Here is a 25,794-nt window from a genome sequence, read left to right as displayed (position 1 = left end):
TAGGGGAAAACTCAACTACTTATTTTCGGGGTGGTTACGATAACCTTATTTTTTCTCTAAAAAGAGAGAAATATGGAGTTAAAAATATTGGTGCCGCTTAACTTACAAAATGAGATTTAAGATTCGATCATATGCCGAAAAATATTATGTCAATATTATTTATCAATAAAAAAAAATACCAAATCTCAATCACATTTTACGTGTCAACCTGCAGTACCAACGTCTTTTCAACAGTCGTGTAGCCTCAAAGATGTAAACGAAATCTTGACTTGGCGTACCAAGTTATTAAACCAGACTCTGAAGCACGATGTATGCAATTAAATTCTAAGACATGACATTATTCTAACAATTTCTTAAATACGATGTTATTCTCCTCAATCGTCAAAAAGACGGAAATCAAGCAATCCTGTCCTGAAAATAATATCCGGATTCCAATATCAGAATTCTCTCATTCAACGTAGCCTTAAAGTTTGAATGCAGGTTTATTGACAGTGTAATTAATCGTTCGATCCATTAAGATTAAGATTCCCTCAAATCCTGTGTAAGCCATAGGGACGATAAGAAAATTCTTTAAACGTTTTCGTTTCAACAAATTTACTGAATTGCAGCGATTGAATCGATGCGGGACATATTCTAAATTCGCGTAGCACGAAACTTGCGATTCCTTCGACGCCTGTTCGGTAAATAATGAGTAATTTGTGACTCGTGTTTGTGTACAGGATATACATTGTATGACCTCGTTCATAGTGAAATTCAGCAGTTAGAACTTGGTAAACATTGATTCAGACAAAATTTGCGCATTCTGACGCACACCTCATTTACAGGTTCGAATTTTTTTACATATTTAATAACTCGAGAACGTAAATACATAGTCCAACAAAAATCCATAATCAATAGATAGTAAAAACTTATAATCGGTGTTTTACGGTTATAAGGAAAGTTTAAATAATATTGATAGTTCGATCGAGTACTTCTGGTTCAATAAGTTTATAATTCGATGAAATCTGTTGTCAAGTATATTTGGACAGTTTGTCTTGGCCATCAAGATAGTCATGATATAATGATTAGATATTTGATTTAACTTATCCGCGTTGATGTTCCGTTTATACCACAAATTTATTTCTTTCGTTCCCTTCGGTCCAGTAAAATGAGTACCGGCAACTCAACGATGTATGTATCATCACATTAAAGCATTCGTTACTTGTATTCAGGCAAAGCACTATAGTGAATGTCAAGAAAAAACGCGTGAAAAGGAAGAAAGAAATGAAAGAATGGAAAAAATCAACAAAAAATCTAAAGTCCCAATGCAACGTCACCTTATATTAAATCTTAGACAAGTATCTACACCTAGTTGAACGAGTGCCACCAACTCGAGTGCTTCGTTGACGATTGAGGCAGAAGCTCCCGGCGTGTAACGAATATTATATCTCGATTCAGAAATAAAATTTTATCGCCGCATTTCAATTCATTGAATAAGATTTTTCTGAAGATTTGAACTAAGAAGAGCTGTAATTTATGATCGAAAATCTATCTTTGAATAAATTTGCCGTTGCAATTAATACTTACATATAATATAAAATACCGATACTCCACTTTACGACCGAGACAATCAGTGGAGATGCTTCGTAACAGCAGAGAAATTTCGGAGGTGAAATACAACAGTGCGCACGCAAAAGGTGTTTAAAAATTTTGTTGTATAAATATTTATCGATCGTATACACCAAAAGAGTAATAATCAAATATTCATAACTTACCATACACACGAGTATTCGATGATTGAAAAATATATTTTGTATCCAATTAAAATTAATTTGTATTGTAAGTTTCGAATTTATCGTTGACACACAGCAGCAAGGATCCCAAACATGAGATTTTCTTTTCTTTTTTGTTAGCCACTCAAGAGTTTCTGTAATTTTGATTTCTCGAAATGCTAACATTTTTTCATCCGGTGATATGTATTCCTATCCGCATCCGTTGTTGATTAAATATCTTTCTCTTTCAAATTTCTGGACTATTGTGATGTCTAGTTCTGTGTGGTAGACAAAACTTTTTTTTCAATACGCCTCACTTTAACTCATTTCTGTACTGTTCAAATTTGAAATTAATCAAGTAGTTGCAACAGTCGAAATTTTTGTTTCTCTAAGTAACAGCTGTCTCGATTATAATTTAGATCTGCGTTAAAATAGATAAGAAAATTATAAAATATATAATTCCCGGATTAAAAAACGGTGGAAGTTTGAATCGTGATTGAAATAACGTCGCTCAACCGCCTATATTTTTTGGCAAAAGTCAAAATTGTTATCACGTTTCCTCAGCGATTTATTTTTCTCAAGCCTACACATCTCGATGGGTATACAGATAAATTTTCTTATGATTGAAATCATTGCATTCTATGCTGTATGCCGGCCTGCATGTGCTTTATAATTTTTTTTGATTTCAAAGTATCTGTCATTTTTAATTATTTAAGTTTCTATCTGTTATACCATCGGGCAGCCAAACTTCGATATCAACAACGGCAGGTAGGTATAAGTATTGACTTGGTTTAACACCAATGAAATCTGAAATTCGACTCAAAGATTTGCGCCTTTGAGTATTTCAAGTCGAACTTTTTCCCTCACTCGGTTTCGCACGGAAGTTTTCCGTAAAGAATTATGATAACGATCGATCGGTACCCGCGAAAATGATGAAAATCTCGATTATCTCTGGATGCCATAGTCCACAACGGATTAAGGGGGGAGTCTGCTTTAGAGGCTTCAAAAAATCTATTTTTTTTTTTTTTTGCATGAATGTCTTCCCAAACTATCCAAGAATGTGTCCCTCAGATTTCAGACGCAAATTCGAAATATTTTCGGAGTTACAGAAGAAATAGTGAGCAAGCGTCGAGTAGGTATACGAGCGGTTTTTTAAAGTTTTCAACCAGTTTTTTGAAGTTTTGAAACAGTTTTTTGAAGAGTCTGAAGCGCAACTCTATGGACCAGGAATCGCCGATTAGCATATTAATTCGGTAAGTTCAAGAAAATTATGATTTTTTATGTACGAAAACTTTGACGCACGATTTCTCCGTTTTTCATTTTTACGCTTTTTCCTAATTGGCGGGAAAGATAGGGAAAAAACTAAACGTCCCATCGAAACGAGACAAATTGCATTGTACTCGGGGTGAAATTCTCTTCTAGTTGAACCTAAAAAACCTTAAGAAAGTTAAGATTAACCCACTTTTTAAACAATCTGAAGTGAATTCTTTTCCCAAGAAAAATGAAATTTTTTTTTAATTTGCGAAAAATTGTTGAATTTTTCACTTTTTGTGGAATTTTCTTGGTTTAACTAGAAGCTATACTGTTGAGAAGTAAAAATTTTTTTGGTTTCTTTGTTTCAGATGGAAATTGCGACCTGCACCTTTCCGACGCACGACAAATGCATACTCGAGACGCCTCGGTGAAATGCTTCTACCAGGCATAATATGACATGTATCCTAATGAAAAAATTCGAGAAGACTGTTGAAATACATAACAATAAACCCTGAAAGTTTCGTTTTAATCGGATATTTCTTTCCTTCCCAAAAAAATCCTCGAAAAAACCGATTTTTTGAAGCCTCTAAAGCAGGCTCCCCCCCTTAAAAGATCACGGGTACCAGAATTAATATAACGTAACGATCCATTTGATCGTACTATCGCAACTAATTTATGTGTACAAATAATTCGAGCTGTGCGATCACAATTCACGGTTGCTCAACACGAACATAATTTGTATTGTCACCAAGAGGAATAGAACAGTAGTCGTTACTTTTTTTTATCTAATCTGTGATAAACTTATCACTCGTTACCCGACAACGGGACAATTTATACCGTCACAAATTGGAATGGAACAACAGTGATTTCTGCTTTACTCAATTTGTAATAAATTTGTCACTCGTTTACCCGCGAACGGGACAGTTATAGCGTATAAATCTTCACCGTAATCTCTGCATCGCAAATGTCGCACAAATTCAAGGGTTTACTGTACGGATGTATACATAAAGATGAAAAGGGACTAATTTGCTTCGTCTCTGAGAAAAATATAAAGTTAAATCTAATATTCACAGTAGCGATTCAACGAATCAGAAATATTTTCAAATTTTAACAACTAATTTACAACGAATAGACTAAATTATAAAGGGAAAAATAAAAATTTCAGTTCAGTTTGTAATAACGTGGTAACTACCAACTTTTGTGGATTCAGCAAATGTCTCCCCGATAGATTGCTTGATCCTTTACCTTCTCGAGGCTTTGTCATACCTGCATACTAATGATTATATTTTTGAGGCGAATTTTTGATTCATATTTTATCAGGTTACGAATTTTTTGTACATGTATTTTTAGGCACTTGAAGTTAAATATACTTTACATTACCTTCCCCACAGCTACAAAATGGAAACTGGAACAAGGAACATGCGTCAAAGCGTTTGGCGAGCTACTCGGAACGGCTTTTCTGCTCTTCATCGGTTGCCTGACGGATGTCGGCAGCATGACCGTAAATCCTCGACCGGAGCATCTCACTGCGTTCAATATGGGACTTGTAGTGAACAGTATCATCATGGTTAGTGAATAATTGACTAATCGAAAAGCTATGTGTAACATACAGTACACTGGAATATACGTAAGGGGCATGAAACCTCTACTGTATAATCTTCCGCGAGAACCAATTTTAGACTGTCGTGCATATTTTTCTGTTTTTTCTTCCTATCTCGTTTCTACGAACGTATACATACAATTACACATTCTTTATTAACAGGCGTAAACTGTATGCACATCCGTTTGATAATAGATACACTTTGCAGAGAGAGAGAAAAAGCAATTATTCTCAATTTCTTACAGGGAAATGTTTAAACTACATCACGTCCTAATATTTCACGCGAATCCGTGTACAGTGTTTTCTGTACTTATCTATCGAAATTTGATCACTTTTTCTCAAATTTCCTTACTCGTCTGAAATTTGTTTTCTGTACTGCCGTGCAAGAAAAAAAACTTGGAACGCTAAATCACTTCTACCGAACATCTTTGAGTTTTCCTTGAACCTTTCTCTCATTTTTTCTCATCTTTTATCTTTTCACGTATCCATTAGAGTCAGAAAGTTTTAATGAAATTGAAATATTACTAATTAAGAGAAATAGATTTTAGACAACAACAAATAACGATAAGGCTCAATACTCAAAAGCGTGTAGATATATAGATATCTAAAAACTGATCATCTTGAAACAATCCAAGACTCAACAATGTACCGAAAAAAATCAGCAATTCGCAAACTCCCGCGCATATATTTCGTGGAGGATACAACCACGAAGAGAAACTTCGAGAGAAAAAATTCAATCGATGCTCACACTTAACATTGAAATATATATTCTTCGTATGTATCAGATGCTGGGTCACATAAGTGGCGCGTACATAAACCCCGCGATGACAATCGGCGCCGTGATATGCGGTTACAGAAGCGTACCGACTGGCATAATCCTCATTATCGGCGAGATAGTCGGCGCTGTATTGGGATATGGACTCCTACTGGTAATTCCTTGGCTCGGAAGTTGAAACGAATCCATTAGGCTATTTTGAAATGTATCACGCAAGGGAAAGCCAAGAAAAAATTCCTTTCCTTCAGGTAGTGACACCCCTGACCCTAAGGAACACGGGGTATTCGGAGTCCGGCGGAGTGTGTCTCACCTTGGTTTACCCGGAGCTTTCGTCCCTTCAGGGGTTGATAGTGGAGATTGTCTCGACCATCGCATTAATGATGGTAAACTGCGCGGCTTGGGACTCGAGGAATACTCATAATTCAGACTCCACTTCGCTAAGGATCGGGTTCGCAGTGACAGCCCTCTCGGTTGCCGGCGTGAGTTTCGCGCTTTGAACCCTCTGCCTCAGTTACACTTGTTGTTGTTCGAAGTTCCATGCATTTATACCCGTTGTCAATGTTCCTCAGGTTCCGTACACGGGTTGCAGCATGAACCCAGCGAGGAGCTTCGCCCCCGCTCTTTGGAACAACAACTGGACCAGTCACTGGGTGAGTCGATTGAGTCGGTTAATTTGTCGTCTAACCCCTGCTAGTGCATTTTAGAATTGTGAAAATGAAACAATTTTCACATACACCGCAGGTGTACTGGGTAGGCCCCGTGATCGGTGCCGTCATCGGCAGCCTGACCTACACCATCATTTTCAAAGACAGACCGTTAAAGTCTGACGAAGACACGAGGGACTGAGGCTCTTCAGGGTTTACCGTAAGGTATACCTATTGTCTTTATACTTTATTTGTAAAAATTGTTATAATAAATATTCAAGAAAAAAACCTTATAACTACTATGCGATCCCTGCACTGCAACGTGTAAGGAAATGAGATGATCGATTCAATGCGATTATTCTGATCTTGTGAAAATCCGAAGAATCGTGGAGTAAGGTAAAGCGAATCTTGAAACATTCCTTCAAATCATTCGAAGAACGTTTAAAGATCTTTTTCTTTAAAAACAGATTGACGGCCATACAACGTTTATTTCGTCCTCCATTTTTAGCATTTCATTGCCTTTCCCATTATTTCTTGTAAAATAGTGACGATATTAAGTCGCGGGACTGTATCGAATAGGGCGTATACAATTTAAACAGAAAGCAATAGATCGTATGTAGGCAGCTGGATTGTTTCCACGGAAATAACGACAGCCGTGTATTAGAATATGAGCACGTAATATGCGAGCAACCCGTCATTAGGTACCCTTTACGAAAAATTGCTACTGGTCTCTAGTAGAATAGTACTGGTCCCCTGCAATAGTGTCAAACATCGAAGTGCAGCACCACGTGAGTGAGAAGTATAAGTACTACCGAGTAGTCAGCAATACTTACATCGTGGTATTAAGGATTAAGGAAGAATCGGAACGTGTGGATCAAAAGTTGGGGAAAAAAAAAAGAAAAAAGGTTAAAAAGAATCTCCAGAAATGTTATCTGCGCTAATGATAGTGAACACGAATGAAACAACATTCTCGCTAGGTGTGTGATGTGAATGAATGTGATTGTGAGCGAATTCGAATGCCACAAGTTAAGATATCATTGATTTGAGACAAGGTTTTATAATCACATCGTTAAAAATTATTAAATTCTCGTGTTTTTGGGCTTATGTGTTGTTCGCCATATTTATCTTCAAAGATCACGCGAAAAGACATTCAAACATATTTATGTCCAGAGGGAATTAAAATAGATTTGTGTAAGTACGTTGCAACGGAATCAGTCGTTACATTGAGTGTTATAACTTTGATATAATGTGAGATTTTTTTAAGGCTTTTCAGACAATTTGTGGGAATATGGTCAGAGAACAAAATGAATAACACTTGAGTTCAAACATTTCAAACGTTCTAATTATCCAGAACGTTTTCTTAAATTGTTGCGATATGTATTTCTGTGAGGATGCTAAATGGGGAACAATTTACGTGACAAAGGGTCGTATAAGGGTTCTAAAATTTCTGCAGTTCTAAAAAAAAGAAAATAAATTTAAGGTACGAGCACCTTTTTTAAAGTTAAAAATTTCTGTAACTCGAGTCAATTTAAGTTTTCTTCAGTAAGCCCACCGCTTCATAATTGTCATTGCAACGAATAAACTAATTTGATCATGATACAATCTTTGTAATTCTAACACGGCAATAAATCTTTTTTTTCAGTTTTCCGTATTTTCACTAAACGTGTGATATTGCTTACGAGTGCAAAATGAGGTAATAACGATATATTATATTAGAATTAGAAAAAATACAATAATAGTGTGACACTGAAAAAAGAGAAGCCCTGCGCGTGACTCATTGAGACTTATTGTTAGAAGATATTGAGATCAAAACGCGGTTTGTCAGCCACGTGCGTAAATTTTGTAAAGCCTTGCGTAAGTGAAAACTGCGCCTAATCAATCCCGCAAAATTGAAAGAAATAAATGAAAAAACTTGGCAAATAGCTAAAAAAAACGTCGGGTTCTTGATAAAATTGTACGTTTCAGATTACGTTTGACAGAAGCGTTTAGCTTTATAGAGTGATTTTAAGAAATAGCAAAACATAGGTTACTTTTAGAGTAATAGCGGATCCACTGTGAAGCCTTGCAGAAATGATGTTTGATTTGTATTCATTGTCATTAGCGCAAACAACATAGCTCGAAATTTTTCCATCTTTTTTCCACTTTTCCTGACTTTTCGTGCAGGCGGTCCAGCAGATTTATCCTTAAACTACAGTAGTAATGAATTGTGTATCCGTTTTTGATCTGGTATGAAATGTATTTTCATTGCTCTTTAGAACCCAACCCATCTCAGCCAACTGCGTGTATCAATTGCTGCAAGCAATTGAACGAAACCTTGTTCCCACGTTAACGAAATAGAATACAAGCATCAAACGATGGACCAGAGAAGGTTCCTCTGGTGGCACGAGGCTGCTTTGTCAGTCCTGGGGCTCTGGCCTCCGCAAGGCATATCCGGGGTTTCTTTCGGCGTTTACTGGGTCTACAGAATCCTGTTCCTCTTCGTCTTCTGCTTCGCATTCAACGCGTTCGAGATTGCTGGTTTCTTCGTCATTTACAACGACCTGCAGGCTGTGGCGTCAAACCTCTGCTGGTCCCTGATGCACTTTACGGTGTGCCTGAAAATCGGCCTATTCTTTGCGAAGATAGCAGAGTTGAAGAGAATCTGTGCCCGCCTTCGGACCTCCGTCTTCCTTCCAAACCAGGAACGAAGCCCCGGGGAACCGGAAGTGGTCGCCATCGCGGTCAAGATGAGCGTCGGCTACCTCCTCGTCTACTATTCGATGACTGTGGTCATTCTTGCGAACTGCTTCATCGCCCCGCTCTATCGCGAAAAGCCCCTTGGTGAAAATAATTACTACAATATCCCACGAAAGTATGGAGGAATAGAAAATCAGAGAAATCTGTTGTTCTCTGTAGAGCTTTCGTAGAAAAAAAGGTTGAAATATTACGAAAAAATATTCCAATCATCTACAATTATTATCCATATCAAAATAAAATATCAGCAACCCCAAAAAATTGAAATGCGTGTTTCGCGAATTTTCGCTAAAAGTTTTTTTCAACGTTTGATGTACGCAAAACGATATCAAAAAAAAAAAGAAAAAAAATCGGAGGCTTTCGGCGGAGATGCTCCCTAAGTGGAAAATGTTTCGAAAAATCATTCATTTTTAAAATCAAAATTTTGATCACGCGGACTTCTCACAGTAACTATTGGATACTGAACAGTGCGCGATAGCTTTAATTTCAAACCTTTTCAACTGTACGCAGTAACAAAAATACGAATATGTTTTAAGAACATCTGAGAATTTTAGTAGCAACATTTGATATGCATTCTAGAGAATATCGGTAGTTGGCCATCTTTTCCAGCGGGGTATTCCTTCCGGACTTGTCGAATTAAAAAACTACGATCGTGTTGTAAATTTTCTAAAAAAACTCGTAGACATTTGACAGAAGGGAATCATACGGACTCTTTTCCTCCAGAGACGCTGGACGCCAATCCAGCCGATTCGAAGCCGGAGCCTCCGCAGAATCCGCTGCCCTATTACACCTACGTTTTTTGCAACGCCTTGAAGTCTCCATGCTACGAAATCGCCTACATCTACCAGACCCTCTCTACCCTCGTTTGCAGCCTCGTTCTTATCCATTGCGATAACCTCTACCTCTTCATCGTCATGGTCTGCACCTCGCAGCTGCGAATTCTCAACGCCTCCCTCGAGACCGTCATCCGTAGGGCCACCAGGAACTGTCCGAAACAACGGTGGAAGGATTACGCTGGACTGAGAACCAAGCGGAACGACGTCGTCGATAGGGAGTCCTTCAGACTTGGGGCCAACTGCGTAAAACATCATCATGCTATTCTGGAGTAAGGGAGATATAATGCGCGCATCTTTTTTATTCCTTGCATACTCCTGTGTCTGTTTATTTTTAATTTTCACGTCTATTTTAGTCCGTTTTACACGTAAATGACTCGCCTGTGATGCTGGTTGAGTCAGCTGGTAACTCCGTCAGATAATACGGTGTATGTGCACTAAAAATTTGAAAGTTTAATCAGAGCTCGAATATGGATTTCCTTTCATTATACTATACGTAGTAGTATTAATCGGATGTTTTATAAGCATTTTTAAAATTGTATTTTCTACGGTGTAATTCTCTTCAATTTCTACAAGCGTTTTCGAATTGTCGTTTCTACAGTTTAGATACTTTTAAAGTAGCTTAAACGTATTTTGAAGCTTCTCTCATTGAAAAGTCAACCGTACGTTTTTGGTACAATTTGACACGACATTTTTTTTGTTAGTAATTAGAAAACTTGAACATCTTGTTCAGTCTATTGATTGAAATCCGTGTGATTTTTTCTTCTAACAGGATTAAATCACTGGAGAAACGTAATTGAATCCCGAAGATATTATACAGATAAGGAAAACTGAACTATTTCTGAAAATCACCTAACGACTTCCCTATTGTGTCACAGAGTACTGGATGAGCTGGAGGGAATATACAATTTGGTTATACTCATACAATTTCTCTCACATCTGGTACAGTTGTGTTTCCAAATGTTCATCGTTTCCGAGGCGAGTACATAATTGAAGTTCCAAAGTAGAGAAACAATTGCGAATAAAAATTTATCGATCCTAGTCATTCATAGAAAATAAATTATTCACTATTTAATTTGTAACCGTTTTTCATCTTGAATAGTGTATTTTCATACCCTGATTACACAGATTTCTCTGCTGAGCTTCGACGGTCTTAGCATGCTTGCTTTCGTCGTTGCGATGGTGATCGAAGTCTACGTTTATTGCCAGTGCGGAAATGAGATCGAAATAGAGGTAAGCAAAAGAATCAAGTAACGTAACAGCTGTCGCACCTGTTCCAAAGTCTGTGCTGAACATACAATGCATGAGAATCAACTTATCTTCGCGGCCAAAAACATCTTGCACATACTGTGGAAAAGGGAAAACAGTAGAATTGATTTACCACTGGATGAATCAATATTTCAATTGTTGATCATTTTTTACTTTTCATGTATCAAATTTATTTCAATGTAATCACAATTTTTTCGGACACGATTCGTATAGATCAGTGCGCGCATTTCAAGTTTACGTTTGGATTTTTGTATTTGAAAAAAATATGTTTCTAACTCAAGGAAACACAAGATAATTTGGTCAATTTTTTTCTTTTTCTTTGAAAAATTTAATTGTAGGTTTTCGGGTTTGCAGAAGCAATTGAATTTCACTGATTTAAAAAAACAAAAAATATGACCCAATTATGTTTTGTTTTTATGCTTAATACGTATATGAAATTTTTGCTTGCATAGACTTAATTAAGGTAATGGTGGTAATATGAATTAAATCATCTCACTTCAATTTTCTGTTTACAGAGTTCCAAGATTTCCCAGTCAGCCTACAACGCCCAGTGGACCTCGAGCTCGGAACCCGTAAAGTTAATAACAAATTTTCTCTCTATTTGCCTCTGTAAAAGGGAGCAACATGTTCCAAGTAACAACAAACAATACTTAAACAAATAATTTTCCTTCCATTCAACACTGTAATTCAGCAATTTTGGTCTATTTTTCAAGTGACCATGAATATCCATGACCTTCGTAAAAAATTCACCTCATACTACAGTTTCAAATAGAGAAAAATTATTTAACGCAGTAAAATGTCCGATATATGTAACACGTAGAAGGAGATAGCGTTGCAGCTTACGACGCAGTTTGAAATTTGCACGGCTCTCCTTGATCTGCCCCTGAGGGCGCAGGGCTCGTAGTATTGATCAAGTGCCGAACCGACTCGCACACAAACATATATTTAAACGTTTGCAGGAGAATGCTGCTGATCATCATGCTGCGCGCTCAGCGGCCCGTTGAATTCACAGTCGGAAAGTTCGTGAAGCTTTCACTTAGGACCTTGGTATCGGTGAGCCCTTAAACTCGTGTGACACAAACCTGCGGCGATTCTCCGCAGCGGTCTAAATACTACGCAGTAACGACCCCTCGTTCGTTGATTTACAGGTTGTCCAAGGCTCGTTCTCATACTTCATGGTACTACGAAAAATGCAGTAATAGCCATTCGCCAACGCAGCTATTATGCCTAATGTACAATTGTACGGCTTAATTAAACGCTTCGTATAATTGATCTTTCGTAATTTTGACACACCGGTTGTTTGTTTTCATTCAAAACGAACCTTCGCAACTTAATGAATAGCAATTTAACTTATAGAGTAAGCTGATATTACTGATCGTCGCTAGCGAATCCTAATACAACGTGATTGCGACCGAATTATTAGATCGAGGAATCACAGCAGGCGACTAATAGATCCTTGGGTCTACAGTCGAAATGGGAAAAAGACACCGTGATTGAATAATGCAGGGTTCTTAACCCTGAGCCAGAGCGGAGTTAAGTCAGTTGCGCAATACCGCGACATTTTTTTTGTTATTGTTCGTATCGTATTTACGCTCGTTATTACGTTCTCCTTCGGTAAGTTCCAGCATCATGTGATACCCAAGCCATTGGAAGGTTCTCGAGTCGGTGCGAGCTGCGCACAACCGAGTACACTGTGTCGGCGTGGATACACAGACACAAGAACAGCCGGCCGGTTTTGCTGCCGCCGAGTCTCGAACGATCCGTGAGCCTCTGGACGACGTGCTCAAAATCTCTTACATCCCCACCCATGCCCGTCAGCCCGGACGATCAATACTTTCGTTCGCAATCCGAGATCGCCGCCACGCCTAACATATCGCAGTATATGCTGCGTAATTTTATTCGTATTCGCTCTTATTACCCGATACGAAGCGAGTAAGCCAGTCAGAAGTCACGCGTTACCATTAATACGGGATTTTTATCCTTACTTTCAGGATTTTAAATCGACTCGTTCGAATGCATGACGGTGCTCGACGATTATAGTAACAACATTTAGCTCACGACAATACGAGATATTCTGTTTATAAGTTATCACGTTTTACGGAGTAAATAGCGGAGATGGAAGTTGTTCCAGAACCGCGTAATAACAAGTATAATAACGTTACACACGCGGAACGTGGATGTCCGTTTGCATGTGTTCAATGATTGTGAGAATGGGTTTTGCCTGTAGGACAGGATCCTGCGGTGTGAGGCATGGAAGTTTTAACTGCGCATTTGCGCGGCGGAAACCACCGGCAGGCACAGCGACGCGCATTTGTTTTGACTGGCTGCTCGAACGTTCGAGATACGAAACTGCGTCGCAACAGCCGAGTAGGGTATAAATTCACGGCGTTGCGACGCCGGCCGGCATTCCCTAACAGATTTCGAAGGTGCGCGCATCCCTCGGTGGACTGGCTCGTTCTTAGTTTACGAAAATCACCATTTTTCTTTTTTTTTAAAAATTCATTTTATTACACCTGACAGTGGGCGATAATATCATCGACGGTACGATGTGAAAAGACGACAGCGCGGGCACAGCGGCGGTCCGTCGAGCCTCAGGTTAATATGATTATTAGTACGATATACTTAAGATTATCTTTGTTCTTACTCAATCAAGAATTACGTTTTTAATTACATAAATCGGGTATACGAACGTTGGTTGAATCGTGCCTGTACCGGAGCGTCAAATCCAGAAAAGAAAATTTCCAAATTTTGTAATTTTGGTATACAATTGTATATATAGGTACAATAACTTATGCGACGTATTTGCTTATCCATAATTAATTCATTCCGTTGCGTGGTTAGCTGCTCTTCTGTTCCTCGGGCTTTGCGGCAGGTACACCAGTTTTTACGATGTTTACTACTCTCTCCGTCCCGGGTGCGGTCACGGACTGCAATAATTAAGTGAAATATAATATTGAAAGACTGAGAAAATATGATCAGATAATTCAACTACATGTCTACAGGGTATCGAAAATCAAGAATTTCATTTCGGTTGGGAGAGGGGCAATGATATATTCTGATATAGTAAAATATTTGTGCAGTCGAAATTCAACTTCTATTTCAATCAGTTTCCACGAATTTAAACATTTTTAACATTGATTTTTTTCAAATTTACAGCGCATCAGGAATGTGAGTGCTTGAATATTCGAAACCCGCAAGCTGGAGCGAGGAACGGAGGTATAAAGAAGAAACACCGCAGTTGTGATTACATCGTCAGGAATTTCGCATAGCGAGACCATTAGGTGAGACATAACCTTGATATTAGAATAGAATATCGAAATGTTTGCAATCTTGCAAGACTCTACGTCCTCGTATCTTAAACAGAAATTTATGTTCAAATTTATGTCCAATCACAATTTTCAACGTTTGTGATCAACTCTTTCAGTCGCAAAAGCCGCTCCAGTGTGGCACCCCTTTTTCTTTTTTTTTCTCATTGTTTTTATACAGCGTGCAAAATTCTGAATTTTTATGCATTTTCAGGTAAGATTATACTTAAACTTGCGAATGATCAGTATTTATTGTGAATCCATGATTGTCTATAATTGTTATAAATAAACATGTGCAAAAAAAAACGTATTTTCGTGAATGTAATTAGCTAGCGGAGAAATTTGATGATATACTAAAAATGCTTGGGATTCATCGATTGACAGAGATCTCAGAATAGCCATTACGTACACAAAATTTAATGCACAGGGATAGTTTTCACCCTCCTTGGGGTGCATATAGATAGTATTGGAGGTTACACCTATTCTCGGCCAAAAATCTTGTTGTCTCAAAATGAATATTCACATAAATATCATTCAAAAACACTGTCTAAAACAGTGTCGACGTTTCACCCTGTTGTCATCCATTCTAGGGCTTGTTCTTATTTCTATTAAATTTGTGACACTAGATTCGCATTCAGCGTTGAAAAATACATAAGAAACGAATAATTGCACTTCCGTGCCAAGAAAAATTGAATTGCGTGACTGAAAGGGTTAAAAATAATTCATTTTTAAGGCAAATTTAATTTTTTGTCCAAAATGATTCAATTTGTACCCCTTGAAACGGGAACTCGCTATAGGAGGCATTACCGGTTGCCGGTACAAAGGCGCTTTGCCCCCCCCCCCCCCCCCACCGGACCCGGTTTGTGATCGATAAACCGGGAAAACTTGCTTACTCACAAACTGTTTCACTGACTTAGTAGTATCAATCAGATTGTGTAAATTCTTGTCCTCATTTAACGGACACATCAACTTGGTCGTATGTCACGTATGTCATAATTCATTTTACAGAACAATCTACGCGATGCTGTTGTAGTTTTGAATCGTTGCGTCGAGGTCGGCGTGCGGTGAAACGCAATTTCATGGATTGACTGTAAATCCAGGACCTACGGGAGACGATGGTATAGAGGAAAGGAGGAGAGTAGAAGCAAAAACAGAGAGACTGAAAGGGAGCAAAAGGAGTAAGTAAAAAAGATTCGACGCGCTCTGTAGCGCTTTCGGGCGCGTGATTAGAAAGAGGAGGAGAATAGCACCAAGGAAAAGGGGAGAAAGGAGCAAGCTTCGTGGATGTATAAGGTCTAGGCGATCTCCGGAAGGCGATCTGCGTTATCCCATCACCTGATCGCTATTGCAGTGTAACTTACCTTCTTTGGAGCAGTAATAGTGAGAACACCATCCGAAGATAAGCTCGAGGTAACGTCCGATACTTCGTGGGTCGGGGGGAGGAGATAACGCCTAACGAAGTGCCGGCTGATGTAGCCGTGCTCATCCTGCTTCTCCTCGTGTTTCGCCTCGACGACAACGTTATTGTCGACGGTTTTGACTGTTATTTCATCCGGCGAGAATTGTTGCACGTCAAGTATCACCTGGAAAGAAAAGAAGAGAGGATTTGAAGGAGGTAAAACAACAGCATAAAATCAAAAATAAACATTATACCAGTGCCAGCAGCGTGTGATTGATCGTCGCGGTATACTGAGAGGTACTTATTGCTAGGCCTACGCTTCGTACGATAAAATCATTTCGGCTGCATCGCGTTGACGATCAAGCCTTGAATAACATCGACGAGCCCAGCAACAGTCACTGTGTCCGGAACACTGATAAATCTGGCAATTACCTTCTATCCACCTGCAGCCGTCATCGCAGCCTTCCCACGTGAGATATACAATATCACTACATCTTAATTATTAACTGGTACACAAACAATTTCTGGTATCACACATGCGTATATTCCCGTAAGACAGCAAAGAAGTTGCGATTTGTTGTTTTTTTTTTTTTTTTCCTTTTTACTTTTTCTTTCCTTGTTCAAAGATAATTGATACTGTTTCAAAAAGGGAAAGTTAGGCGAAACTATGAGTAAATAAGAGTTAAAAAAAAAAACATCTGATTGGATTGTGTCCGCGATAAATTATCTAGAGACGAACGAAGAAAGACGCGAGGTGATATTATCGGAGGACAGAAAAAAAGAAAAAGGAAAGAATTTCTTCTCGTTATTACGCTATCGAGATTCGACCAAATATTAATGAATTGCTGAATTCCTTCATTAAAGACTGATATAATTTTATTTGACTGTATTGAAATCGCAACCGTAAAGATGTAGCTACACGGATCGCCTGCTTGTGCTTATTTCACCAGTATATACAAGTAAGGCGTGTTAACACCATCGGTATTGTCAAATTTTACGGATTCGCAGCGGTTGCTGCTCGTGTTGCTGCTGTCTTTAGAACTTTATATATGTGATCGTTGACTCGTCTCTCTCATCTTTCTCATCTTGTTGCAAAAGCAGTAATTATTATATATATATATAAAAAAAAAAAAAAAAAAAACCAGCAAGTACAAGCAAATGTAGAGACCGAACCGAGGAACAAAAACCATAAATCTGATTCAAACACCACCGAAACAATAGTCAGGGGATAAAAGGCAAAAAAAAAAGTTGACTATACGCAACAACGAATGTCGTATCAATAATTTGTACATATACATGCGGTACTTTGTGCATGTGTGATTAAAGAAAGAATAACAAAAAAAAACATCCAACAGCAACCAGAAAGAAAGGAAAAGAGAGAAAAGCATTGATTTCTTTCAAACATGTTACAGATTTATTACCATGATTATTATATCGTATAAAATTTTCCTATATTTTTTTATATAAAGAAAAAAGCAAAAAAGTGAAGAGAGCGTAATATATACTTACGGAAAAAATATTTATATATTATATATCAAAATAATAAAAAAAAAAAAAAAATAAAATAAATATAAAAACATCAATTTAAACACGGTAATAAAGAAGCGGAATATTCAATTATATATCATACGTTGATCTGATCGACCGTCGATCTTCCGGGGAGCCCAGCTCACTGGGGGGTGCAGGCACCCGCCCCCCGAGCCCATTTTCGTACAGAAAAACACAAATTCATTAATTCAATCTGCTACTCGTTACAAGACCCATCGGTAAGAAAATCATCCTAGCGTGAGTTCTGCAGAATTTATATAGATATCTGTGAAAAGTCGTAACTTGTTTTCCTTTAAATCACTTTTTCACATAGGCTGATATATCTACGAACGAATTGATTTTTATTTTTAATTTTTCTTTTCGTATCCTTTTAACAAAAAAAAAAAAACGATACGATTGACCGACGACCAATAAGATTTTGGAAAATCTTCCGCGGCGTGGGATTTTAAATACCACCAACCCACGCCGCGCGGTGGAAGGGACGATATACAAAAATATATACTCTACATTCGCCTCTCTTAATATAGAAACGTGACTGAGTCAAGAACTGAGCATTTTGAGGACGTTTTGTGTGTTATAATGCGAGACGAGAATAGATTTAGTTTATTATGATTCCATCGCGAGAATAGTTACGAAGTCTCAGGTGTGAGGGAATAATACAAAAAACAGTCGAAAAACCGTCTAAATAGTAGATTTGTGATACTTCTTTACTGTATTTTACTTGGAAAAAAAAAAAAAAAAAAAAAAAAAATTCCCAGCGTATGATTTGACCGCACGGTTGCAATCGTGTCTACTTGAACTGCAGCGTAACGCTGTCGGAATATATTTGAGGTGTGTAGAGATAATACCGTACGCGATTATTCTTTATTTCAAGTTGAAATTAACCAGACGATTATTGTATTCCACGGATATAAAATTACATTAAATCACTGCAGGACTTGCGTAGGACGTTTTTACCCGCGATATTTGAACTTGCAGAGCTACAAACACACCACGCAAATACAGACACAGATGCGCAGATTTGCTTATCGTATAACATGTGAAATACTTGGTCATTTGTCCCATGAAAATTGACACTAACGTCATAGATACAAGCCAATATAGTTGAGATTGATGAGATATTGAATCTGTGTAAGAGTTTATAAAGAACAAGAAACACAATATACGATCGTGTGTAGCTTCCGCATTCTATTTCTTAGAATATGTTCTTGAAAGACGAGTAAAACAATATCGTATAACACTGTAAACCGAGAAATAGCTGCATCAGTTTAAAAGAACAAAAACAAAAAAAAAAGCAGGAACAACACCGATGCGATGTATAGATTATGAGTACATTTTAGCCAGTAGTACGTATAATAAGTTATGTTTACCTAACATCCAAAATGAAGTAAGAATGATTACGAAAGAGAAAGAAAGGGTTTTTTTTTATTGAGAAAAGAATAGAGTGAACTAGAAGATAGCAACGAAAAGTTGATTTAAAAAGATAAGATCGTTGATAATTATTAAAATATAGTAATAAAACGCACAAGTGCAACGAGGAGGAGGAGAGAGCCTCGTTGTCTCGATTAATATGCTTGACTAACCATGCTGCATTTGTATAATAAGAGATTGGTAAAAAAAAAAAAAAATAACAAAAGTACATTCTGAAATGCCACTTATATTAACGATTCTGTATCGACGTCGTACCGATTTGACTGGCGTAATTCACACGCGTTGACGCGATAATTTCCGCAATTCGAACAACTGAGTAGAAGACTATCGGAATAAAGATCATTAAGAAACGTTGAATCAATCGACGTCATCATCGCGGAGTATTGAACGCCTTGTTAGAAAGTATAAAACACCCACAATACCCGTTAAATCGTAACTAGGTGTATCGTAACATCGTGAACTCGGTATTAAAATTAAGATCTATCAGAAAACTGTGTGTGTGTGTATATGTTAAGCGTATAAATTCGGTAGTTTAGTTGAGAAAAAACAAGAAAAAAAAAAACCTCAAAAACAACTACTTAAAAAATAAATAATAACCGAACACAACGACTCAGGTAGAACCTATTATTATTAATATTCTATCTTTATATAGTATTATACATATATCGATTGATATGTGTATTTTATGATAAGTTGAACATACTCTTGTGCACAATAAGACGCGGTTGGATACGAGCGTTTCATTTTCCACTTTCAGTTTTCTTCTTTGAGTTTTTGTTTTGATCGTTTTGTAATCTGTCAAATATCTATAACGAATTGCGTGATCTCAAATCGCCAAATTAAAATCCTTCGCGTTGACGGATGAATTTGTAGATTGTTATTCCGGGGAAAATTTTCGTGACTAGTATCGACGGGAGCATTTAACACGCAATAAGGGTAACTGTCTTTTTAATAGTGTCAGTGAACCCACCGTGCAAGAGCTTGTTATTATATAAATACGTACCTAATTTATGTATGTATAATACAAATAATTCGCAAGTAAGTCAGATCGACTAGGGTTACAAATAGACGAGTGGTGAATAGGAAGAAAGAGAAAAGGGATAACTAGTAATTTATATTGGGTCATTAATCAGCCGAGAGGAATTTAGGAACCGTATTTTATCGAGAGATCTTCGTCTAACTAATTGTACAGAAACTAGAACAGAGTCAGAAACCCACGACCGGATACTGATGCAGTTTCCGGCCGTGGGTTTCTGGCAGATGACATACTTTCTGAAACAATAATTGATGAGTACAAAACCAAAAAGAAAGTCAGCATTGATTTTTCAACATTTGACGGTCTTCTCTTAAACCGATTTTGACAGCGGAACAATACATAAACTTTGTTCCTGAGTGCTTTTTCTATTTTCAGATCTCGTCAAAGCGCTAAATTGTAAATTTTTATCGGTATTCCAAGCTTCGGAGATGAATATCTGCAGATACAATTTTCATCTGTGCGAAATTTGGAATACCGATTGAAATTTACAATGAATTTAATACGTCGGAAAATTTTACTGTTTATTTCTTTGTCTTCTTTCCGAATCGATTTCATTAGTTTCTTCAGTTTATTATAAGTGTACTTAAGAACTTGTACAGGTATAAGCCGTCCGTTGTTACCGACGTCGTTATTCCCTTCGTGCGAGAAAAAAAAAAAAAAATTAAAACTAAAGATCTAACAAACTTGCCTGAAACTTTTCCTTGTCGGCTTGGACGGTGCTTGCACCACCCGAATTTTGCCTTACGATGTTGCGCCAAGGCCTGTAGTATCCCGGGCTGCCAAACACCGGCCTTTGCCTAGCTAGACTCAGACTCGAAAGTCCTGAAAGCAGGTCTTCTCGGTCCAGTCCGCTTCCAAAATGTTGGTCTATCAGGCGCGACGTGGGGCGGTCAAGATCGTCCCACCAATCTCTGAACATCAGAGGAACGACCGACATCTGAAACCGAATTTGTACATCACGGTCTCATTTTAAAAAGATATTCCCCGGAAGTATTCAGGTAGTGCGAATTTCGTAATGAAAAATCGAATTATCGCCAATTGTGATATTTTACTGTCACAACAACAGAGGCAATTAATGGCGAACGATTAGTCTCGAGAAGACGGAGAGGCAGCTTAGATCTTCGTTCGAATTCAATTTGTCACGTTATAGCGTTAGATTCGTCGCGTTTCGCGTATTGATCCGATCGCTCTGTGATTTTTCGTTAACTCCGGACAAATCGCGGTATAAAAAAACTGGAAATTAGCCAGCGATACGAAGGTGAGAAGACATGGTATACAGTCGAGTGATATGCGCTTTGATTTGAAACTGCAAATGACTTCTCTTACGAACAGTCGAGTATTTCGCGTCCCCCCCACCTCCTGCACGAAGCAATCAAAATATCAGGACCAATTTAAAAAACGCAAGGTTTAAAAAAAAAAGCAAGAAAAAAATGAATCAAAATAAGAACTTACTAAGCGAAGGATAGAAATTCTGTGTTTAGGGAATCTCCGTTGTCATGCCACGTTTTCGTCATTTCGTCATTTCGTCGTTGCATAGTTTTAGAATTGAATAATAATTATAATAATAATAACGAAATCACGAAATTAAATGATAATGATAACAACAACAATGATAGCAGTATGTAATAATAATTTACCCGCGCGAGGCCGACTAATCATTATATTAACATTACATAGCGGTGTGCTGATTAATTGTAAAGATTATGCGATTAGTAAGAGTTAGTAGTAATCTAAACTTGGTACGTTAACAATTCGTTACTAATGCCAGTTCACTCGTAATATGCCTACGTCTTGTTAGCATTCCTAGTTGATTATATTACATACGTATGAGTAATAATAACGTTGATGATAAAATTGAACAAACTCATTCTCGGGTATACGTGAAGTAATGTATGTAGTAGAGTTTGTATAACAACAACAACAACAACAACAACAATAATAACAACAACAATAATAATAATAATAATAATAACGATGATGGTAATGATAATAAAATAGTGTTAATCACATGATTGCGAATAGAAAATCCAAATCTATTATAATATATGTCTTAAATAAGTTACAAATCAGCCATATCGTCCATATTTTGGGTACTCGTATAATTTATGCAGAATCGACTAATTGCTTTATCGGATTTAATTTGATTGAAATGACGGTGTATGAAGAAAGTGTTTTTTAATTTTCAATTTTCCGGGAAAATAATCACTAAATTTTGTTTACTGTATAATCGGTATTCAAGACAGTGCCGTACACATGATACGGATAGGGTGTATACAAACAGTATGTGTATTTTCTTCGTAAATTTATATATGCTCGGAAGTAGAGATGCCACAACTACGTTCGCCCATAAATATCATTTACGCGTAATGAGTAAATAAATTAAAAAAATAAACATAGGGAGGGAAAATTTGTCACTGCAAGTGAGTGGCGTCAGGTTTTCTATTTTTTTTTTTTTTTTTTCTTATTTTCTTTGGTAAATCCTTTTCTTGAAAATATTTAGAATATCCAGAGAGATTGCATGTTGTAAAAGAAAATTGTAATAAAAAAAAAAACAAAAAAAAAAAAAAAATACCATTCGATGAGTTCCGCAGCTTGAGACGATTTATTGCAAGTTACATACCGATTTCATTACACGATTAGTTTTTAATTCACATTACAGGCATGTATGTGAGGATATGCTTTTCTGTCATCTCATATTTAATCCACGTTAAATTTGGTGCATTTTCTGATATTCTTGTACCATAGCAATTGCCTAGATATACTTATACCGTGTTATTATCAACTATACCCGCTCTATGCGTCAGAGTGCATTTACTGCAGCAATTCGCCGACTTTAAGTAGAATGCAATTATGAAGAACGCGAGTTTTTGGAAAAAATACGTAAAGCTGTAGAATTTTGTGCTGTTACAATATCTCGAATTTCAACGTAAGATGCTTGTGGGTAGAAAATAACTGAAAAACCCCGGATGGTTTTACGTAACCAAGTGCAAGAGGAACAGAATTTGAAAACAACGTGATCGGGCCCTACGTTAAATTGCATTTGACTGCAATAATATTGATGAAAAAAGCCTTGACACAAAATTTGATCCCTCTACAGAGAGAACTAGAACGTAATTCCATTACTTTTCAAACGCGTGCGGATATCCAAAGACAACCAAATGAGATATGAAAAAATAATCTGTGCAGTATTCGGTTATTGTCAAGAACAATCTTTTCATCGGAAAGAAAAAAAAAACCGAATCGAACAACGAGCGTTACTGCAGTGCAGCATATACGTATATTTCAAGAAGTAAAAATAAATTTAAAAAAAAAAAAAAAAATACCACAAGTGTACAAAGATTCTTGTGTACGATACGCATCTTTACAGGTATATTATATGTTATAGATTATATTGCAAGCACTAGATTGTAGGAGCGTAAGGCTAGAAGAAAAAAAAAAGAAAAAAAAAATGAGAAATAACAAAAAGTTGTTGAAAAAAAAACTTAGCGATAGACTAATCATTATATAAATACTATTAGTATATGAATTACTCTACTAGCTAAGCGATCGATTATAAGCACGCAATACGTCTTTAGTGATATAGAAAAAGTGGCCGAGAAAATCATACGGTATAATAATCGTAATAATGATAAAGAATTTGAAGAGAGAAATAAAACTATTAATTACCGTGCAGAGGGGAGGTGGCGGGTGGTTGACGATTAAGAATCCCGTGCGAAATATCCGCGCAACACTTTGAAACGCGATTTGGTTAGATTATGTGATTAGAAAAGGTAAAAATACCGGTTTCGATGGAACTTGGAGAGCGAAGAGAAAGAAAATGAGCGAATATCTGACTGTAATACAAGCCAGGTTTCGGCCGGAGTTTAAATAGACGACGACATCCGGCGCCGCGACGCCCGCACGATAGATGTAGGAGGGGATTTTCGGTGATGCAAAACGCGTCTGTTCAACGCATATGAACATTTTGCTTTTAATAGTACACTCGGCTAAAAATATCCAGGCGTTCTCATACCGATAAAATTCACTCCCCGCTCTCTACGGAAAACGCGCGAAATTTCAGCAATGACTAAAAAATAATTCGCAAAAATAGCCCAACAGAAGCGAAAGATCCGGTTGAGAAGTCAGCTGAGAAGTTTATCTCGAAAGAGACACAATTACTAATAACGACGTGTCGGTTAATACCGTGACTGTACAGGTAACGGCAACATCAAAATAATAACAACTAATCACACATATATGTATATTCCTACGATTGTAAAGTACGCGTTTAAGATTTTGACTGGTTACTGGTATTCTTGAGTTTTAAGGTTTATTTTGCGACTGACTGCTGTGTTATTAATTAGCGTTGTAAGCATATCTTCTCCACTTACACAACTCTTTTTTTCTCTTTCGTCTGTTTTGTTTTTACAATATTTTTTCCACGCGTTAGTATTTCTTTTCCATTACTCCGTAATGGATAGAGATACCTAAGATTTATTTTTTATTAATCTATGTAGCCGCATCGTTACACATCGTCGTAAGAGAGGAGATTTAATTTACAATTAGGTATATATCTAACGTGTTTAGGGGTCCTTATGAATGTATTCTGACAATTAAGGATTACAGAGTTCTTTGAGGTATTCGATCGGTAGTATAACATTAATATATGTATACATATATACGTGGAATATGATAAGTGGCATTATAGAAATACATTGTACTTATAATGTAACGTGTAAACCGTGTATAACTATTCGTAGGTGGTAACCGTGTTACGGTAGGTTGAGTCACCGATGATTATAACTGTTCGATGTATTAATCGTGATGCCTCTGCATAATTCTGTCTAATAACAACATCTAATCGTAACCTAATCGATAATATTTCATTAATCGGTAAGACATTTGATTTGATTGAAAGAAATCTTCGTTGAATTTGGTGCAGAGTGACGGTTGCCCTGTTAAAACAACGACTGCTTGTAAGAAAAACAACTAAGAAAGCTATGACATGTGTTTGAAAGAAAAACAAAACCAAGAAAAATGACAACAATATACAACACCATTAAAATATAATTACTCTACGTTTTACTATTAAGTGCGGATTATTTCTATTTCATGTAGTCGAGGATAAAGTTGTGTGTACCTAATTAGCATAATAATTTTCATCAATCCGTAAATAATATTATAATTTTTTTTTTCCCATTTCGTAAACTATTATAATTCAAACATTCGTCCTAATAATGTTAGATATGTCTCTGTATTATCGTCCAGTATACGGAATAGAGCATTGAGTGATTGATTGGCAAACGTTCGGAGATCTATAAATGGCTTAAGAATTATATCAACTGTATCGATTCACCACGCGTCGAGAATTAACTATTGAAATTCATTAGATGAGTATCATTCTGCTGAGATACTTGTATCGGTCAATATACAATTGATACATATACCTATACGTACTACATATGTAAAACTTGTGTCATCTGCTATACATATATAAACATATTTTGAATATTCCGCATGAAACTAATCGCAGTTTATAAAATTACTTAATAGAATAATCCATCAGTTTCATCTGTTTTGGCTGGTATGGTAATAAAGTTGATAAACCTATATCTCATCACGGTGCGGTGTGTTCCGTGTCTTTATTTCAATACAATATCCATTCCTCGTTGTTCGTCAATTTACTCACTTTTTTTCATGTCGGTCATCTTGTTTACGGGTCGACGTACAGCGGCTGACGATTTATACAAGGTATGTGAATCAAATCTCGATATCTCAAAAACTGATATACCGATGATGGCACATGGTTTTCAAAAAAATTGCAATGGCTTGTACTAGCTTTTCACTGAACGGTATGTACGGAATATTACGCATTTCTATAGTGTATCTTGACAGTATAAAGGAGTAGAAGAAAGTTCAACTGTTTCATTTATCGCTCGGCCATTTCGGTGTATAATTTTAATAGTTTTATATTCTACCAAGTCCAGTTGCACCTAGTACTTGAAATAAAAACGCCGGTTATTTGTTTATGAAAAGTATAACATGGGCAAATAAGGGAAATTTTTAAATGAATAATCAACATATAGTATATATATTTTATATATATATATATGTATATATTATTTATAGAGTACGTATGACAATACGAAAATAATTTACAAACGTATATTTATTTCATTTTATATTCGTGTCTGATGGCGGTATGCTATGTGCCGTGTACCAGTTGTCGGGGAGTAA

The 25,794-nt window shown here is 36.9% G+C and overlaps 3 protein-coding genes across 4 annotated transcripts; 2 read left to right on the top strand and 1 right to left on the bottom strand.

The window, feature by feature from the left end:
* Positions 1 to 596: 596 nt before the first annotated feature.
* On the top strand, positions 597 to 6,238 carry LOC124301381 (aquaporin AQPAe.a-like). 2 transcript variants are annotated; one of them, XM_046756343.1, is made up of 6 exons: positions 597 to 824; positions 4,397 to 4,572; positions 5,391 to 5,534; positions 5,629 to 5,859; positions 5,950 to 6,030; positions 6,122 to 6,238. In XM_046756343.1, exons 2-6 carry the CDS (start codon positions 4,501 to 4,503, stop codon positions 6,224 to 6,226), a joined length of 633 nt encoding a protein of 210 aa, XP_046612299.1. In that variant the 5' UTR covers positions 597 to 824; positions 4,397 to 4,500; the 3' UTR covers positions 6,227 to 6,238. The 2 variants fall into 2 exon arrangements, with proteins under 2 accessions (XP_046612299.1, XP_046612298.1); XM_046756342.1 differs by lacking the exon at positions 597 to 824 and adding an exon at positions 1,341 to 1,676.
* Positions 6,239 to 8,378: 2,140 nt separating this feature from the next.
* On the top strand, positions 8,379 to 12,324 carry LOC124299615 (odorant receptor Or2-like). The gene is made up of 7 exons (XM_046752880.1): positions 8,379 to 8,844; positions 9,481 to 9,862; positions 10,469 to 10,568; positions 10,719 to 10,823; positions 11,375 to 11,436; positions 11,819 to 11,912; positions 12,008 to 12,324. Exons 1-7 carry the CDS (start codon positions 8,379 to 8,381, stop codon positions 12,056 to 12,058), a joined length of 1,260 nt encoding a protein of 419 aa, XP_046608836.1. The 3' UTR covers positions 12,059 to 12,324.
* Positions 12,325 to 13,357: 1,033 nt separating this feature from the next.
* Positions 13,358 to 23,386, bottom strand: LOC124301383 (protein lethal(2)essential for life-like). The gene is made up of 4 exons (XM_046756346.1): positions 23,245 to 23,386; positions 20,267 to 20,515; positions 15,526 to 15,747; positions 13,358 to 13,786 (listed from the first exon to the last, which is right to left on the bottom strand). The coding sequence occupies exons 2-4, from the start codon at positions 20,513 to 20,515 to the stop codon at positions 13,697 to 13,699; spliced, it is 561 nt and encodes a 186-aa protein (XP_046612302.1). The 5' UTR covers positions 23,245 to 23,386; the 3' UTR covers positions 13,358 to 13,696.
* Positions 23,387 to 25,794: the final 2,408 nt, after the last annotated feature.

The sequence above is a fragment of the Neodiprion virginianus genome, chromosome 3 (genome assembly GCF_021901495.1).
Source record: "Neodiprion virginianus isolate iyNeoVirg1 chromosome 3, iyNeoVirg1.1, whole genome shotgun sequence".
NCBI classification, from domain to species: domain Eukaryota; kingdom Metazoa; phylum Arthropoda; class Insecta; order Hymenoptera; family Diprionidae; genus Neodiprion; species Neodiprion virginianus.
Note: the sequence above shows the minus strand (reverse complement) of the source record. Positions and strands in the feature narration are given on the sequence as shown.